The sequence below is a fragment of the Jatropha curcas genome, chromosome 5, assembly GCF_041381405.1.
Source record: "Jatropha curcas cultivar XTBG-Jc1 chromosome 5, XTBG_Jcur_1.0, whole genome shotgun sequence".
Classification (NCBI taxonomy): Eukaryota; Viridiplantae; Streptophyta; class Magnoliopsida; order Malpighiales; family Euphorbiaceae; genus Jatropha; species Jatropha curcas.
This window is the reverse complement of record NC_143155.1, coordinates 21,154,322-21,173,112: the sequence shown is the minus strand read 5'-3', so window position 1 is coordinate 21,173,112 and position 18,791 is coordinate 21,154,322. Positions and strand designations below refer to the sequence as shown.

The window sequence follows — 18,791 nt, the reverse complement described above, 5'->3', positions numbered from 1 at the left end:
ATATTTAAGAAAAATTTTAAATAATTGTAAACAAAATTATCATAAAAAATAATTATTAATATTTTTTAAAATTATATTTAGATAAATTTAGACAATGAATAGAAAATTTTAACGGATACCCGACACATTATGACCCTATTATCAAATTATTGGAGTATAAACACTCTGTACAGATGCCCTAAATACACATAATTTTAATCCCTAAAAGAATCTTATCAATAAAATGTTACTGAAATCATATTTGAAACTTGTCTGAGGAAAGGAGAGAGTTACCGTTATTTTATATATTATCATATATAATGTGAAAAGATTGAGTCCATTTGATTATGAAATAATTTATTTGTCTTCTTTTAATTTATTACAAAACAAAATTAAAATTTTAAAATAATAATATAAAAAATAACAAATGTAGAAGGCAAATGAGAGGAACAGGCACATGACATGGTCAGATTTAGCACATAGCTATTTTTTTTTTTTTTTTCCTTTAATTTTTGTTTGCAAGCCGAAGATGGAAAATTCTTTTAGGGCATACAGAGGAAGTGTCTGAGCAATCACCATGTTCACATAATATCATTCAGCGCCAACCAACAATTTGGAGCTCTAGAAAAATTTATTATTTGAACTTTTTGCAATATTTAGAGATCAATAAGACCGGGTCATATATATTACATTAAGCCCAATAATCTACAAATCAATTATAATTCTTTCAATATATATAAGTTCAAAATTAAATATTGAAGTAGTTGCATATATAAAAAAAAATATAAGTAAAAAAATCTTTATAAAAAATTATATTTTGTCTCCTTAAATGCAATAAGCACATCCGACATTTCAATTCTTAGTGTAAAAATAGAGATGAAAAGAAAGTGGTGGAGAAAATGTTGAGACTAAAAATTAAGAATTTCACATTAATAAGATGTTGGTTGAGGTGGTAAGTGACTTCAATCTTTGTAAGGGAGAGAATATAGATTCGATCTTTGGGAAATGTACTTTGCTAGGATATCAAAAAACTTTTACGTTCTACGACCTGAAGGGATTAAATCTCCTAATTATGAAAAAAAAAAATTAAGAAATCCATGGCCATAATTAGAAAGAATTTTGGGGTTTCCACCTAAAATTAAGTAAAATGATGTGAGCAAAGTTGATGATAAAAGGTAAAAGCACATGCTAGGCCAATACAAAATGCAATTCTCATCTTCTTAACAAAATAATAGGATGGAATCTTGATTAAAAAATATTTTTTATGGTGTGGTGCATAAATTTATCTTTGTTTTTTTTTTTTTTTTTGGCGATTATTCTCGTGACTCCTTGAACTTTAGAGGGAATCCATGATAACCTTGTACTTTCACATCGAGTTAATTCACTAAGAGGCTAAATTCTTAATGGATATTTGCTTTATTCATGGTGATTGAACTTTTGGCCTTACTTAGAGGAGAATAGTATTAAATCACTCATCTCAATAACGGTTGATTGCTATTTTTTTAATTAAATTTTTATTTTATAAAATTTCCTTTTGAGACTTATATACTTATAGAAAATTGAAGTAGTTTTTTCTAAAAATATTTTTAAGAAAATTAAAAAATAGAGTTTTATTTTTAGATCATCAGTTTTCTATTTGAAGAAGTAGAAAACAGTTTTCCAATTTTTCAAAATTTTAATTAAGATTTGTAGAACAGCTTTAAGTTATTTTCCACAGTTTTTTCTTACAATATAAGGTATATTTTTTGGCTGATTTTAATTTTAAAAAATAAATTTTATAATTAAAGTTATAATATCTATAGTTTTTTTTGAAAAAATATTTTATTTTTTAATTATATATTATACTTTAATATATAATTCATATTATTATTACAAAAATATATTTATAATTATATCATTTATTTTTTTAAATATTTTACAAAATAATAAAAAAGATAAAATAATTAATAATTAAAATTCAAAAAAATTTTAAATAAAAATTTATAAATTTCTTTTATAATATTTTATTTCTTTTAATTATTCATAATGTTTTTGAATTAAATATGATTTTTTTAGTAGTTTTCAAGTAAACTTGGTTTTCATTTTCTGTTTTGGGTTTTATTTTTTTATTTTTTAAAAAATTTCTTAGAAAACATAAAAGATACTCATAAAAATAGGATATATTTACTTATGGAAAATAATTTTTCATTTTTCTAAGAAAATAGTCTTTTTAGAAAATAAAAATAGAAAATAGAAAATGTATTCAATTGTTAATAATAAAAACTCACATTTCAATTTAAAAATTTTAAAAACATTATTCATACCTTGCAAAATTAAACATAAATATTATAAATTTTTTATTTTAAAATTTTTTAAATATTTAGTTATTTATTTATAATAATCATTTAGTAATTTTTTTTAAATAGAAACATATTAAGTTATTTAAATAGTTTATTATTTTTCAAAAAAAAATAATGATATTGTATTTTAATTATGAAAAAATTATTTTTAAAAAAATGAAAAATAGTTGGAAAACATGACTTTTTTTATGAAGGAAAACTGTGAAAAAAATTCAAAATTATTTTTTAAATCTTAATTAAATTTTAAAAAACTATTTTCTAGTTTTCCAAATGAAAACAGATAGATTTGAACATAAAATTTCATTTTTCCAGTTTTTTGGAAAACTTTTTTAAAAAACTACTTCAGTTTTCTTCAAGTAAACAAGCCTATAATTTTCTTAATTTACCTTTTATTTTAATAAATGGATAACATCATTTACTAATGAATTTATTTCAATAATGTTTGAATTATATTTAGAATTATGAAATTGCGAGTTCAATGACAATAGTATTTTCCTTAAACCTTTTATTCCATTAGACAAAATTACCACGGTAACAATGGACAAAGAACCAAATACAAGAGTAATTTTACTTTATTCATATTTGGAGAGTCATTAGGTCAATTTATGAGATGCCATATTCAAAAGTCTTTGTCAAATGCAAAAGTAATTTAGTGTTCTTTGTCAAAAGATACCTAATAGCCAAGTAATTAAGCAACTTCAGTTGAAAAGGGAAAAGAAAGTGATTTGTTAGGCAAGATAAGATGGTATTTGCATGGAATAAAAGTCAGTGTTTATGCTTTTCAAGCTTGGAATCCACAATAGTGAAGTGGGTTGTGTCATGCTTAAAAAGATGAGGGAGACAGTTTTGAGTTTTGACACGTGAAAACAAGACATAAACCAACAAATTTCTGCCAATAATTAATTATAATTACCTATATTAAACCTAAAACACTTTTTAAAACCTTGTCCTTGTCCACTCTTTTTAAGCTTCATATGCCTCCTTCAGTCTAGCATAGGGGGACCTCTACCTCACTCAAGACTAGGGCTTTTATTATCATTATCAGGCCAAAAATATGCAAAGCACTCTAAATTTTTTACCAAAAGCACGTGGGTAAAAATATGCATTTCCACACGTGCAAAATTCAACTAATTTTTTTAATATAGTTCCGAAAAAAAAATTTTTTAATGTACTGTCAGGAACTTTTACCCCTCATTCTGTATTTTATTTGTGAGGCGTGCATGTGTTTGTCCTTTTTGTCAGGGAAAAAAGAAGTTCACACTAGTTATTTGGACAAAGACAGAGACATTTATAATAAGTATTGAAAGAAGGGATTTGTTATTCACAGCCACATGAGTGTCAGTGAGATGATGCTATGTCCAATTAAATAATCAAGGTATAAAGAACATTTTTCTCACAGTATTTTTTTTTTTCCAAAAAAAAGAAAAATGATTGCTATTGAACACCTTGCATCTTTCTTGGCTATTATGTTGCATATTACATGAATAAATTCTAAACACCTGTGTACCAAGTCAATCTAATAAAAATACATAGGACAAATGAAAGTATTATAGACTATTCATTGAGAAAAAAAAGGAAAATAGAGTCCTAAATGATAAAATATTTTAGAAATAACAGTTAAGTGAAAAACACTTGCAGAACCCATTACAAATGCTAAATTTCAATTTTGTATATAAAGTAGTTTGTGTTCAAACAGCAAAGAATTCCAGAATACCGATCAAACTAATCCAATAAGGTGTTGAGAGCAATGCAAGACACTATATATAGAACAACAGTATTATTGACCTTGCAAAAAAGAATATTGCTGACATGTTAAAAACCATTGATTGGAGTTCAACAAGTAGAATACAGATCCAACCAATGATACACATGGAAGATTATCGCAGAGACATAATTAATGTTATAATTGTGCATTAATGCAATTTTTAGAACAAAATATTTATTTTCCGTAAACAAACTTGAATGTGGAAAAAGTATCATGCCTCAGCCTGCATTTTCTCACATTCTTCTCGAATCGACTGGAACAGAACTGTGGACAGGTATCTCTCCCCAAAACTTGGGAACACAACCTGACACCATCCAAATTTCAGGTAAGTTTACCATGATTATTATCATTTGGGATATAAAAGATAAAATTGATGAACAATTCACATAAAAGACCACAATAAACGGATCAGAGTCCAAGTTATTAGAACAGAATCTACTGTGTGGGAATGTGCACAAGCAATTCAAATATATCCAATAGAACATCTTTCACAATCTCTCTTCAGAAACAAGATAACCTTCTCTACAAAGCAAATCTTATTCTTTTATTTTACCTCCAATTATTTCAAATGGTGTCTTTTAAAATATAATAGAAAAGGATCAGACATCAGAAGTGCATTATGGTTCATAATACTTTTATCAATGACTAGAAAATGAGCATAAAATTGTAGCAATGTTTTCTCAGATTATAGGTTTACAACTCATATTTTGTTAAAGCTGATCTAAGAAATTAACTTTCTCAATTTTTTTTAAGCCAAAAAGTTGAAGAAAGTGGAATCTACAGCTTTGGTAATCCAGTGGAATGTTTAAATTACCTGTTCCAAAAGCATGAAACACTTTCTATCTCAATAGAAAAGAAACAATTTTTATGAAACCCATAAACCAATGGCTGCACTAGAGAAAATTGGTCAAATAATTATATTGGCCATAGGCATGAGCCGCCAGAAAGTTATTTCCATCTTTGACCATCGAAAAGACATTGTCATACCATCTAGCTATGACCAGGGGAACTTTGCAAGGAATATCTCCTCGAGGCCTGGCCCTGAAGCTGAACAATTGATTAATGACGTGAAGGACACACTTGTCATTCAAGCTAACCGTCAGGGTCACGTCATGTTCAACCAATTAATAGAGATTATTCTTCTAAGTAAGCAGGCATCCAAAAGAAAAAAGAAAAAGAAAAAGGTGGCAAAGAGCACTCAGAAAACAAATCCTACGGGGTCCCTAATTGATAGAAAAAAAAAAAAAAGGATAGGTTCACTTTAGTAGGACCTTGCAAATTTAAATGAAACAAATGCTAGAATCATAACTAGGTGTCACCACAATCCGATTTTGACCAAAAAACTGAACCAAATTGACTTAAATCGAAAATTTAGTTCATTTTTTTTTTTCAGAAATTTGGTTTGGTTCGGTTCAGTTTGTAAATTCTGAATTTTCAGTTATTTCACAAAAAAAAAATTACTTAAATGAATTGAACTGAACAAAAATTGAAAGATTTTGTTATTTTACAGTTTTTGGTTCAAGTAAAAAACAGTTATTTTTTGTTACTTTGGTTATTTAGGTTCCTCAGAAAAAAAAAAAAATTTTTTTTTTTTTGAACCAAACACAAAAACAAAAAAAACTGAAGCGAACTAACTTGATTTCTTCATTAAAAAAATTCAGTTAATTCACTTTGACTATTGCATGCCCAACCAACGCTCAACCCTAATAAACAGCCACGAATGCACATCTAAGCCTGTAGATGACAACCCCAACAAGGAAGACAACAGGAAAAAGAAACCATTGAAGGAAGGAAAAGGAAATGATTCATATCAATATTTAGGTGTGCCAGCCCATAGAAATTTTTATCCTAGAAGAATTTGTATATATTTGGCATTGAAGTTAAAAATCTTCGTAAGAATATTTAATCTAACTAAAATAGTTTTTAATTAATCAGTTAGCATTTCCAAGTTGAAACTTTTCTCAATAACAACACCAAACAAAACCCTCATACCAATAATTTTGGATCTGGCCTGATCCTGCATTTCTAGAATGGAACCTTTTATTTTCAACGCTGAAGATTAGCAAACTAAAACTGAGTAAGTTGATTTCAATGTAATTGAAGCACTTACAGCAATCAGCTTCCCAGCATTTTCTGGTCTCTTTCCAACCTTCAATGCAGCAGCAGCAGCTGCTCCAGAAGATATGCCAACCTGGTATTTAATAATGTAAGGAATATTACAAGCACGAAGAGTAATACAGTAACAAATATAATATGAGATAGCATTCATGTGTGGTGGTAAAGGGTGGTGTGAGAAGGGATTTAGGCAACTAAAATTAGGTACACCTATCTAAGTATAAAAAAATTATATCGTATTTTCATTTAGATGTGAAAGAGAGAAAAAAAAACTCCATAGTCAACATTTGTCATTATTGGAGTGGGCACAAGATATTATTCCAGGTTTAGTTGGTGGAGTCCCCAGGAGATAGAGAAGGTGATAAAGCCTAAGCCTAAACCCCAGCCAGCAAGGAAGACAGCATTCTAGGACTCAGTTGATTGTTGTATAAAAATTGAAAGAAAGGGATGATAGTGATTGACATTTCATAGATTCACAAGGTTTGGTTAATTAACTAGGAACTAAATATGGCAAGTATAAATTTTTAATGAGCGTCATTCCATCAAACAAATAGACGAAGAGAATTTATAACAGTCTGATTGAAGATTTGACTCATTTAATAATTCCATACTTGCATATGTCAATGCAATTCAGTTTTTCTTTCATTTCATACTTCAAAATATAAAAAGTTCTAAAGCACTGACCAGTAAACCTTCCTGGAGTGCTACTTGCTTTGCAGTTTCAACAGCTTCATCACTGGATATCTGATAAATACACAAATGTGAGAAATGAGACACAATAAATGTTCTAACCTGACATTGAAACTTTGTGGTTTAAATTACATATTTGAAGCACAAAGACATGTGCACAACATAATCTGCAGGTGCCAACAGCTTGACAAGATAACTATGTGCTTGCTCCTACTAAATACAAATGCAACTTCATATAACCAAAAATAAAGATAAAATGGTATCCAAATCATTTATCTAAACAATTTTATACTAAAAGCTGAAGTTAACAACTACCAAGAAAATAGTACAAAAATCTCAGTAATAACAAAGAATCTATATCAAATCCAGTTATGTTTTTATTTTCCATCCATTCTGAACTGATGAAATTCATGCAAAACTGTAAGTAGAAAACAGCTTCAACATGGATGTTTTTCAATAGAAACACAAAAGAATGTTCAATTTCAAGGAAAGGTCATCATCATGTACGAAGCACATTCAGGAAAAGGATAAAGTCCAAAGATGTACCACCAAGTGCTATAAATGCAAATGTCAAAATATGCACTCAAGATACAGTTACTCGTGTAACCAGTTGCATTATTAGAAACACAAAAGAATATTTAATTTCAAGGAAAGGTCATCATGTATGAAGCATATTTAGGAAAAAGATAAAGTCCAAAGATGCACCACCATGTGCTATAAATGCAAATGTCAAAATATGCACTCAAGATGCAGTTACTCGTGCAACCAGCTGCATTATTATAAATTCTAAATTTTCCTCCTTTTATTTACTTCAGAATTTTCATAAGCAGGGTAATCTGCATTACTTTTGCAGAGAGTGAAAATAATAAACACAAAAATGACAAGATATAAACCTCTATGACTTCATCAACTAAATCTTGATCCAAATTCCTGGGCACAAAACCAGCCCCAATCCCTTGAATCTTGTGAGGACCTGCATTTTCAATTTGAAAATAAATATATCATAGAAATTCCCATACAAAATAAAAGACATTTAGTGCATCATGTTGAAACTGATAAGTCACCATAGTATTTATTCTTACCAGGCTTTCCACCTGAAAGTATGTTGCTTTCTGAAGGTTCTATACCAATAACCTGACATGAAAAATGGGGATACTCAAGTTAAAACTGCAAAAGGAAAGAAACTCTTCCTTCAAGCGCATTTTCTATTAGACAGGAGAATTAAATTGCACGCGCTTTTTTATTTGCTTTCCCTTCATGTTACATTTTTTGTAGGAAGTCCTTTGAAATTTTGGTTGATCAGCACATGAAATCGAGACATAAATAGAACATGTATCAGCAGTTGGCAAATTTTAACAGGAGATAATTACCTTAATGTTCTGATTCTTCTCCTTGAGGAACCGACCAACTCCAGAAATGGTTCCACCAGTTCCAATACCTGCAATGAAGATATCAACCTTCCCTCTCGTATCTTCCCATATTTCTGGTCCAGTTGTCTCATAGTGTATCTGCAATAGAATATGCATTTAAATCTGAATCATAGGTTAACCAATCTAGGTTCACCATCCTAGAAACTAATAAGTTCTCCGGGGTAAAAATAACAACCATAAAATTGAAAAACTGGTCAGACAAAGAAAAGGGAAAATTGCCTGACAGAATTAGGAACATGATGAAATTGAATCCTAAGATAAATGGATAATTAAGCAATGAGTTCTGAGATTAAACTTGCAGAGAGAATTGTGAGTTTGGAAAAGAACTGCACAAACCCAACGATATCGAAGATGAAAAATGCAGGACACAAGATATATAGCATCTTTCTTTACAGGATCACTTATTCTTAGGGTAGATGCATAGCATATTAAATTAGCACACATAGCACTAAAAGTAAACAGCACTTGACCCAACAAGGACTAAAATGACTTCAAGAATAATCACTACAAGGGACAAGAGGATAGCAACAACTAACCTTAGGATTTGCAGGATTATCAAATTGTTGAAGCATATAGGCATTAGGTGTGCTTTTCAAAATTTCTTCAGCTTTCTGAACTGCTCCCTTCATGCCCTTTGCTGGATCAGTTAAAACAAGCTCAGCTCCAAATGCTTTTAAGAGAACTCTTCTTTCCAAACTCATTGATGCTGGCATAGTTAAGATAAGTCTATATCCTCTTGAAGCAGCTATGAATGCAAGGCCAATGCCTGTGTTTCCACTTGTAGGTTCCACAAGAATACTCTAAAGATAGAGAAAAGTCTCAATCAAAATGATCGATGAAGTTATATAAGAGCCGTAAAATAGTGTTGCACTACCCATGACTGGTCTACAATGATGATGCTAGGAAACATTCAAATGGTAATTTGTGAACCATCTCATACGTGATCCTATGCACTTTTAAATATAGAAATAAAAACATGAAAAAAGTATATGGGTAAATACAATGGGCATAGAGTCAAGTCAGCTAAAACATAAGTTTCAAATAAGCTGGGGTAAGCTACACATATTACATTCCAAATAAAGACAAATAATAAATCACATCCATTGAATTCATGAATTTTGTTAAAAGTGTCAAATTGACAACTAGATGGTGCAGTGAATCAATTAAACATAGAGCGCAGAGGAGAGCAGCTTTCAGTTTCCACAAAAGCAGGGGCCCTATACTTTGTATGACATCAGTACCATGGGGGCCATAGCCAATTCGCCAGTTGCTTTACAATAAAGTCTATTTGTCAACAGAAACTATTCAGAGCTGACCATAATTTGAAATGCCTATCTAGCAAAATAATAGATATGAAAATTACAACACATCCCTCTCCCACCAGCAGGGATCTACTCCACCTTGCTCCAATTAGATGGTCTTTTAGTTTCAAAAGGGCCTAAGGCTGTTTTCAGGGCAATGCCATCTAAACTAGGGCTATGGTTGGGCACAGACAGGTTTTATTATCCCACATCAGCTAAGAGATTATTATTATTTTCATGCAATTATATTATTGCCAAACATATTTATTTATGTAGAATTGATATGTTAGGTTAATTTTCTTTTCCTTTACCTCTTTATATGTTGTTGCTCTTTATCTAGAATTTTATTTATTCATTTAGTTTGTCTTAACAAGAAGGAATGGAAAACCATTCCCCCAAAAAGCAACTGGGAAAAAGATTTTATACATGCTGGGCAATGGGGCAAGTACAGGTGTGACACATAAGAGGCAGAATGTGGGATCAGGAAATGCAGAACCCACCCCTGTATCCCATTGCATCTACAAGAAAGTATTACATTAAGCAGTGACACAACCACCCAATATAAAAATCCTTAGTGATTGGCCTAAATTTAAGTGCAAAGCAATGGCAACATGCCATTTGTCAAAGCAGCCATGCATATGATCCCACACTTCAAAAATTTGATAGACCTACTTTAATTGACATGCACAACATGTACAATAGCCAGGCACGCAAAATTAGATATCAAGCATAGATCTAGGCTTCATTCTCTCCGGTCAAACTGTTCTACAAAGCATCTCTGCCTATAAAATTTGTATGCAACAATAATTTGGATCAGCCTTGAACTGAATTTCATCCATGTGTTAATCTATGGAAGAAAATCATTAACAAAATGTTCAGTTTTCAGTTAAAATATTTCCAGAATGAAAGGACACAAACTGATGCTTTTCAAGCCTGTAACACCTTATTTACAAATTCCAAACCACGGACAAGAAATTATTACCTTTTCAGGTGTTATAACTCCTCTCTTCTCAGCATCAATTATCATGCTATAGCCTATTCTGAAATCAAATATTAAAAATTCTGATGAGAAATTACCAGTTATTTACCAGATTGTTACAGTTACACAAAAACATAGTAACACTTGCTCAAAGAATTAATTTGCTGTAGGCAAAAGTATCATTACAAAAGCAACTGCTACATTCCTTTCCAGGGAACCTAATTTCATTTTAATTATATTGGAAGTTTAAACAGTGTATCCAGGTCAATACATTAGCCATTTTTCATGAAAAATAACATTGGGGACCTTTTGAGTTAAACTACAAGATACCCAAAAAAAAGTTGAGGACTAAGATTCTCATTTAACGATTCTCACCTGTCTTTGACACTGCAACATGGTTCCATGATCTCAAGCTTCGCAGCAATGTTTGCAACAGACCCCTTTGCAATGTTATTTAGGTAGACCATAGGTGTTTTCCCGATAAGCTGTATTACAAAACACCAAGAATATAAATAAATAACCAAGAAACCAAATTCTTTTGTTTGGGGATGGATCTAGCATGGGGCCAATGGGGCACTTACCCCATACTAGTCCTTTTAATATATATATGTGTAAACATTTTTGTATAACTTAATCATTTAAATTTGCCCCCACATTATTATATTGCTCTTACACAATATTTTTCCACTTAATAATTAGAGTTTGATAATTTTATATTTTTTTTGAGGAGCTTCAAAAATTAATTAGTGTAATTTGAGTTGAACTAAACTTATTATTCAACTTTTTGAACTTAAAATGAATTTATCTACTATTTAGTTTAGTTTACTTTGATTTGATCTTAACCCACTTATGTATGTTCTGAGTTTAAGTTTTATATTTTTAGTATCATCTTTTTCTAGTCCTGCGAACAAAATTTTTCTCAGTAATATATATTAAAAGTCATACTTCTATTAGTAAGCTTTGTCTAATTGACCAATTGATATTAGAAAGAATCGTCTTTGGACTTGTGAGATTGCAAATTCAAACTCTCAATTGAAAACTAACCAATGTATATATAAAGAATAAAAGTAACAATATACATGATAAGATTATCTAGGAGTTACATTAAAGTAAATTTTATTTCATAATAAATCTCCTTCCTAGTAATTGAACTAAAAGAAAATAATAATATAAATGCGAAAAATTGTTGAAAAATATATTATATATCCTGTTTTGTTTTGTTTTGTTTTTTCATCCAAAATATTAACAAATATGATTATTAACAACTTAGAGAACAATTGAAAAGACAAAAATGTATACATATGTGTCTGCCTACGCATGTGCAGAGCGTTTATTTAAATATGTATGTATTTTTCTCTCCGCTAATGCAAATTTCTAGACCCTAGTTTATAGTTGGTTCACAGAACAAGCCATTAACAACTCCGTTGTAAGAGAATGAAAATAAGGAGAAAAACCAGCAGCTTGAGTGCCTTTAGTTGATTTACAAAGCACGACAGAGATAATTCATTGTGAAAAGAAAAAAAAAATAGAAATAGAGAGAAAGAACCTATTGTTAAGGCACATAAACAGCTCTGAACCTTCAAAAACCGTGTATAATATTATAAAAAAGAAAATCAAGTAGCATCAAATTGTCAATAAATTAAACCAAATATAAATCATACATCCATTGAAGCCATCCAGAAATGGTTCAGTTATCTATTAAAACACTCATTGGTCACAACACACAAAAAGGAAAAAAAATCCTTCAAAATTCTCAAAATTGAAACAAACCCGATTCGAAATTGCGACACAATAGTGCAAAAGAACCAAACCTGAGTGACATCTTCGGCAATGTTGAGACCTTCAATTTCAGTCTGAGGCTTAACGGACACTGCTTTGCATACAATTGAAGGAACGGAAGCACACTTCTTATTGTACTTGGCGGCGGTACCCGCAACAAGGCAGTGTTTGCGGAGGAGCTCTGTTGAGGAGGAAGAGGAAGAAAGCAATAGCAGGTCTGGCTTTTGCGATTTGAAGAGTGGAGAAGTCAACTGATTCATCAACAGAGAAGAAGATATTGTCATTTCTACGGACTGGAGTTTTTTCTGTGAAGAAACTGCCGATAACAGAAAACTGCGTCATTTTGCCCTTTCCTATTGGCATATATAAATAGTAAAGAGTTTTAATGCCCAGTAATTTTTTTTTTTCCAGAAATGTTACAGCATTCGACTCTCTCCTACGCACGAGCTGTCGTTTAATTTTTGGGTGGGCCCAATATGCCAGCGTATGCGAATATCCTATTGTGCGGTGTATTGGGCCATAACATGTAATACAGTTAAGAAATAGAGGGTAAAAAAGGGAAAAAACTATTAAATTTTCAAAATAAAGAAAGAATGGATCGATTTTGGGGATAAAAAAAAAGATCTACCGATTAATAACATCTTTCTCTTTTTTTTTTTTTTTTTTTTTTCTGATGAGGAGAGAGGAAATTGTGTTTTTTTTTTTTTTTTTCTTCTGAGGAGAGAGGAAATTGTGTTCGACGTGAATAATTTTTTTCCACGTGAGTTTCCAACCGTTAGGTTGATTATAATTTTTTTTTTATAATATTCAGTAGCATAGATTTTAAATTAATTTTTAAATATTAAAATAATTTTTTATAAAAGATCAACTTTTATGACGTTAAATTTTTAATTTTTAATAAAAAATTACTAAAATAATTAATTTTATTAAAAAAAACCTTTAAAGATAGATTCGAAATCTCAAATGTTGAGTTGAACTTTGAGTAATCAATGGCATTTTTAAGGTGAGGCGAGAGAAGTTGATATCGTTAGAAGAAGGGACCTTTCTTTGGCGGGAAAGAGATAGAATCTTCATTTACAGATTGAAATGGTGTGGACATGTTTACTTAATAGCGAGACAAAATACAGAATGACCGGCTTATAATTATAATTATAAAATAAATTTAAAAATCTTTCAGAAAGCCTAAATGAGTAAATAAAGAAAGTATAAGATAGACTCTATAATTTTTTTAGTGTCTAATTTTATTTTATTTTATTTTATTTTATTTTATTTTATTTCGTTCTTATATTAAGTTGACTGTGTCCAAATTCAATGAATCTGATAAAGATATCCATTTCATAGAATTTCCCTATAGCAAACAATAAATTTTTGTTTTTTTTTTTTAACTTCTAAAACTGGTTGAAAGGGAATTGATTTTGTGTACTGTAATAATCCATTAATCTGATAAAGATATCCATTTCATGGAATTTCCCTATAGCAAACAATAAATTTTTGTTTTTTTTTTTAACTTCTAAAACTTGGTTGAAAGGGAATTGATTTTGTGTAGTGTAATAATCAATTCTTTATTGATTTGTCAATTTTCATTTGTCACTATTTGTCAGTACAAAATACACGTATTGAAAATAATAATATTTTATAAAATAAATGCGATTTTAATTTTATAAATCAAAGTGCGGAAAAATAAAATGATATATGAAAATTAGTCAATATACAATTTACAATTTTAATCATTTGGGTGTATTTTGCACAAATTTTTATATGAAAAAAAATCGTAATTAACATAATTAATTAGTTCTTCGACAAATATTTTATATGGCAAAATCATGTCAATGCTAATGAGAGGAAAATTACAGTAATAGTGGTTTTAATAATAAGAGTAATAAATATTATTAGAAGAAGATTCAAGTTTATTTTGTATGAAAAATTATAAATATAATTTTATATGATATCAAGTTTTTTTTAGGACATGCAATTAATTAAGTTATTCAGAATTGGAAAATATATACTTAGGGTTTATTATAAATTTTTAAGTTATTATAATGAAAAAAAAAAAACTAAAGCTTTTGCCTAATTTTGCATTTATAATTTGACAAAAAAAAAAAGAGAATTATTTAATTTCTGAAATTTGACCTCATTAATTGTTTAATATTTTTTATGGTAAATAAATAAATAAATTTTATATTTAAAAGTGCATAAACATCTCTTCATAAATGAAGACAAAATTACACAAAAAAAAAAAAAAAAAGACCACTACTGATTTCTTTGAAAAGCCTAATTAATTAGTAATGTAATTAACAAAAAGTGGAAAAAGAACCAAATAATAATAAGAAATCTAAGAAATAATTAAAAAAATATTACTTGCAATATATAATTAATATATCAATTAAATGAATGAATTAATTAACTCTAAACATTCAAAGACCAAGGATTCTTCATCTCCTCTTCTTGAAATCTGCCGCCACTACGGCCACGGACGTCGCCATTACTTCCTTCCACAAAAGCATAATACCTCAACAGAAACGCCAAAGTCAAAACAATCCATAGCAAGAAAAAAATCAAAACACAGAGTCCACCAGCCAATTTCAAAATAACAGCACCGTCTTCTTCTCTAACATAAGATTTCAAAAACCCTAAAAAGTCTCCGGTCTGCGTGAAAATAAGCACTGAAACGGAGCCTTGAAATATTGCAGTTAGTGAAGTAGCCACCATGTGAGCCGCATACCATTTGCTTGATCCAGTTGTAGCGACGGAGCAACCGGAGACGGCGCCAATGATGGTGAAGATGTGGAGGAGGATGAAGAAGAAGCCGCAGAGAGATGGGAATAGGCGGAGAGAGAGAGTGAGGAAGATGCAACTAGAGGCTGCGCTCAATAGAATGTAGTTGCAGATCAAGAAGATCTTGTGCATGCGATGGTGAGATTGAGCTACTGAAGCACAAGATTGGTTATGGTTGATAAAGACACCCATTTCTGAGATATATATTGGACGGAGTTAAATTTAAGATACTAAAAGAAGAAAGAAGAAAGAAGAAAGAAGAAGATGATGATGAGAATGGAGTTGCTTATTGAGTTATTGTAATTGTTATATAAGGAGTAGGGAATGACCGTTTGCTTTACTAACGGCTAGTTCCTTTTCATATATTCAGATTTGCGATCTGGGAGTTCCAACGGATAATTTTCTTTTTTGCTTTTTCTTTTTTTTTTTTAAGCTTAAGAAATAGATATAGGTAACTTTTTTGTCAAAAATAATTAAAAAAAAAAAAAGGAAATTTGCATTATGTGGGACGGATTTTGGAATTGGCGGGTTATACTGAATTTTTTTCTTTTTTGACACTACTTTAAAGTATTGGAAGTCTTAAAACTAACGTGATGTTTGCTATTAATGTCTAAAACATTTTTCTTACAAGTTTTAGTTTACATTTAAGTCATGTTTTAATTTTTTTTTTTTTTTAAAAAGTCATGTTAGATACAAAAAAGAAGATTAATTAGCATTAATTAGTATATTCCATTACTTGTACTAAAAAACTAATTTTAAAATTTCAATGCCTAAATTTTTTTTTTCAAGATTTATACTTCTTTTTCTTTCTCTCTTTTTCTTGAAGAACAAATTAAATAAATAAGCAACCAGTAACAATATTACCAGTAACATTTCAGCCAAATAAAGAACTGAATAATGATTTAGCATATTACAAGTCGATATGCCTCCGCTCAAACAATTCTATCCATCAAAAAATTGGATTTCTTCAGCAACTTCAGAGCTAGCGTAATTAGAACCCAGACTGCTTGAAACATCAGCAACATAACCTGCAACATTTCTCTTGGTAGAAAGAAAAGACCACAAACCTAAAATTGGAAACAAATTTTCACATCATTCCTTATCCAACGTGATACCAAACTGGTTCGAACCAAAATATTGCTTATTAATAATATAACAAGAACGCAAAAAGAACTGGTCTAACCATTACTAATCAGTTGATTCAGACAAAGATTCTAGCAGCACATTCCATCTAGCATACATGGTCAAGGTTCAAACTTGATATTTCAGTAAAAAAGTAAGAATGTTTTAGCATTAAATAGTAAAGTCAAATTCAGCCAAGAAACTACAGGAGGAATACAATCTATTCACCAAATTTGTAGGATACTGACATTTTTAGCTCTCCGAAATATTCTCAATGCTAAGTGTAATTTCTTTTTGGTCCACTTAAAACATCATAATCAGATCTCTCCAAGATAAATCTGTTTATCACTACTGCAAGATCCAACGATAGGCTCAGTAGGGTGGAATACGCACTCATTGACAGATCCAGTATGGCCAGGAAGCTTATATAATATGCGTCGAGAAGTTGTGTCCCATATATACACCATCCGATCTGAGCTACCAGCAGTAACTTTGCTTCCATCTGGTGACCAGCTACATTTCAACAAGTTCTTTTCAAAGTTGTGTTGGTGCCCTTCTAGTACCTTAACACAGCGATTCTGTGGTGCATATGGGCGCATATCCCAAATGCAGAGCTTGCAGTCCATACCATTAGTAAGAAGATATGAGCCATCAGGACTCAACTGCATACCAGTAATCATATCTTGATGGCCTTCAAGTTTCATTGTTACTTCATTTTTGCGCAGATCCCATACCTTAACATTATTGTCTATACCACCTGTGAAGATCTTATCTGATGCATCAGAGAAGCCGACAGCTGTGATTTGGTATTTATCTGGAAATGTTTGGATGGCACCCCTCTGCCTCATGTCCCAAAGTTTTGCGGTTCCATCATCAGATCCACTAACAACAAGTGGAGGCCCTCTCCGAGATGGACAGCACGAATTCACGAAAGATGAGTGTTCTGCCATTTTCTTTATCTGTTTACCAGTCTCAATATCCCATGCCCTGACGGTTTTGTCTGGACTGGCTGATATTATCTGGTAGCCATCAGTAGTCCAGTGAAGATCCAGAACAGCATTTTTATGCCCCTTCAACACCATGAAATTTTTGCACTCCCCATGGACATACCAAAGAAAAATTTCTTTGTCATGCGATCCAGATGCAATGAGATTTCCTGCTGGATTAAATTTCATTGTATATACAGCACTCTGATGACCAGTGAGTAACATGATAGGTGATTCCAAGCTTGATGTCCGTTGCTTTCCATTTGGCCCAGGACCCGGTGGACCAGTATAAGGGACGGCAGACCAGTCCATCGGCCTTGGGTGAGAGACAGGCAAAGGATTGTCACTCTCTCGAGGAACAACTTGCATCTTGGTCTCGGCTATTTCAACAAGTTCCTATCCTTTTTTTTCTGTTACTATCCTGAATTAAAAACAAACCTCAAAGCAGTCAGCATTTGAAATAAAAATAAACAAGATGGAATTGGAGAAATATCCTATAGATTTATAAACTAGAATTTGAGGCATTGTCAACTAAGGTATTCAATTCAAATATTCCGAAACTTGATATTTTAATCCTCAACCTCCTTACTTGATTATCAAATCTATTAAAGGTGAAGAGCTAGCACTAAAACACCTAATAACACTTGCATCTATGGTTCCGCTATTTAAATGAGCTGCTGCTTCTTCTTCTTCGTCTTCTTTCATGTGTGTGGGTTGTGGGGGGGTGGGGGGTGGGTGGGTGGTTAATAATCTGAATTAAACAAACCTGAACTAGCTTGGCAAATGAATACAACAACACAAAGAAGATGAAATAGTTGAGGCATTTTATTGAGTTACAAAGCAGCCAGGCTCGAAAAAAACGAGGATATCTAGCTTTGCCACCTAAGATATATAGCCATAGCGAGCTTGACAAGTTCAAAACCCCCGAGTCAAATCCTCACCCCACCCCCTTTTCTTGCTTCACCTCAAAATGGCCATAAAAGGTAAAAGAGCCAACAAAAACACCTAATTACACCAAATTCAAACCAGAAAATCTCATAGGGAAATCGAATATAGTTTCTACATCAGTGTCGAGGGAAAATAAAAGCACGTCTTTCAGTTGAGCAATGAATCCTAAGATCGAACTCATAATAATAAAAGAGATATTTCATCTTTCAATAAGACTGAATGAGGCAATTTTGAGCTAAGCAACAATAACAGCAATGAAAACCATAGTTAAAATATGAAATTAGGTACTAAGTATAAAAAATTCGATGTCCATGGTTATATCTTGAAGCACAGAAACGTCTTAACAATGGCTCCAACTAAAAAGAAGCTAAACAGAATTCTAAAAATAGTATAGAGAAGGAGAGAGGGGGGAGAGAGAGCACCTGCTTGGGAGATTTGAACCCGGTAAACCCTAGAGAGTTCTTCCTCTGTTAGTTCTGGAGAAAATTTGATTTTGATTCAGTGGTCCAATCGTCGTGTGTCATTTCCTTTGCCGTTTTGTTTAATGGCTTCGCATTTTATCTGTGGTCGATGGACCTGTGCT

At 31.1% G+C, this 18,791-nt stretch overlaps 3 protein-coding genes across 3 annotated transcripts; all 3 read right to left on the bottom strand.

Moving 5' to 3' along the window:
• Positions 1–4,080: 4,080 nt before the first annotated feature.
• On the bottom strand, positions 4,081–12,729 carry LOC105636687 (cysteine synthase). The gene is made up of 10 exons (XM_012220022.4): positions 12,410–12,729; positions 10,974–11,083; positions 10,602–10,659; positions 8,855–9,118; positions 8,259–8,396; positions 7,971–8,022; positions 7,782–7,861; positions 6,883–6,942; positions 6,194–6,274; positions 4,081–4,387 (listed from the first exon to the last, which is right to left on the bottom strand). Exons 1-10 carry the CDS (start codon positions 12,659–12,661, stop codon positions 4,295–4,297), a joined length of 1,188 nt encoding a protein of 395 aa, XP_012075412.1. The 5' UTR covers positions 12,662–12,729; the 3' UTR covers positions 4,081–4,294.
• A 1,905-nt stretch (positions 12,730–14,634) lies between these two features.
• LOC105636686 (uncharacterized) lies at positions 14,635–15,450 on the bottom strand. Its single transcript, XM_012220021.4, has one exon. It carries the CDS (start codon positions 15,342–15,344, stop codon positions 14,784–14,786), a length of 561 nt encoding a protein of 186 aa, XP_012075411.1. The 5' UTR covers positions 15,345–15,450; the 3' UTR covers positions 14,635–14,783.
• A 965-nt stretch (positions 15,451–16,415) lies between these two features.
• LOC105636685 (Transducin/WD40 repeat-like superfamily protein) lies at positions 16,416–18,776 on the bottom strand. The gene is made up of 2 exons (XM_012220020.4): positions 18,631–18,776; positions 16,416–17,681 (listed from the first exon to the last, which is right to left on the bottom strand). Exon 2 carries the CDS (start codon positions 17,627–17,629, stop codon positions 16,592–16,594), a length of 1,038 nt encoding a protein of 345 aa, XP_012075410.1. The 5' UTR covers positions 17,630–17,681; positions 18,631–18,776; the 3' UTR covers positions 16,416–16,591.
• Between the last annotated feature and the right edge of the window lie 15 nt (positions 18,777–18,791).

Excerpts from the sequence above, each read along its gene's own strand:
- LOC105636687 (XM_012220022.4), bottom strand. The coding sequence starts at position 12,661 with ATGACAATATCTTCTTCTCTGTTGATGAATCAGTTGACTTCTCCACTC. Across the intron at positions 6,943-7,781 it reads TAGTTGATGAAGTCATAGAG|ATATCCAGTGATGAAGCTGT; the intron begins GTTTATATCTTG and ends TGTATTTATCAG. Across the intron at positions 6,275-6,882 it reads CACTCCAGGAAGGTTTACTG|GTTGGCATATCTTCTGGAGC; the intron begins GTCAGTGCTTTA and ends ATTAAATACCAG.
- LOC105636686 (XM_012220021.4), bottom strand. The coding sequence starts at position 15,344 with ATGGGTGTCTTTATCAACCATAACCAATCTTGTGCTTCAGTAGCTCAA.
- LOC105636685 (XM_012220020.4), bottom strand. The coding sequence starts at position 17,629 with ATGCAAGTTGTTCCTCGAGAGAGTGACAATCCTTTGCCTGTCTCTCAC.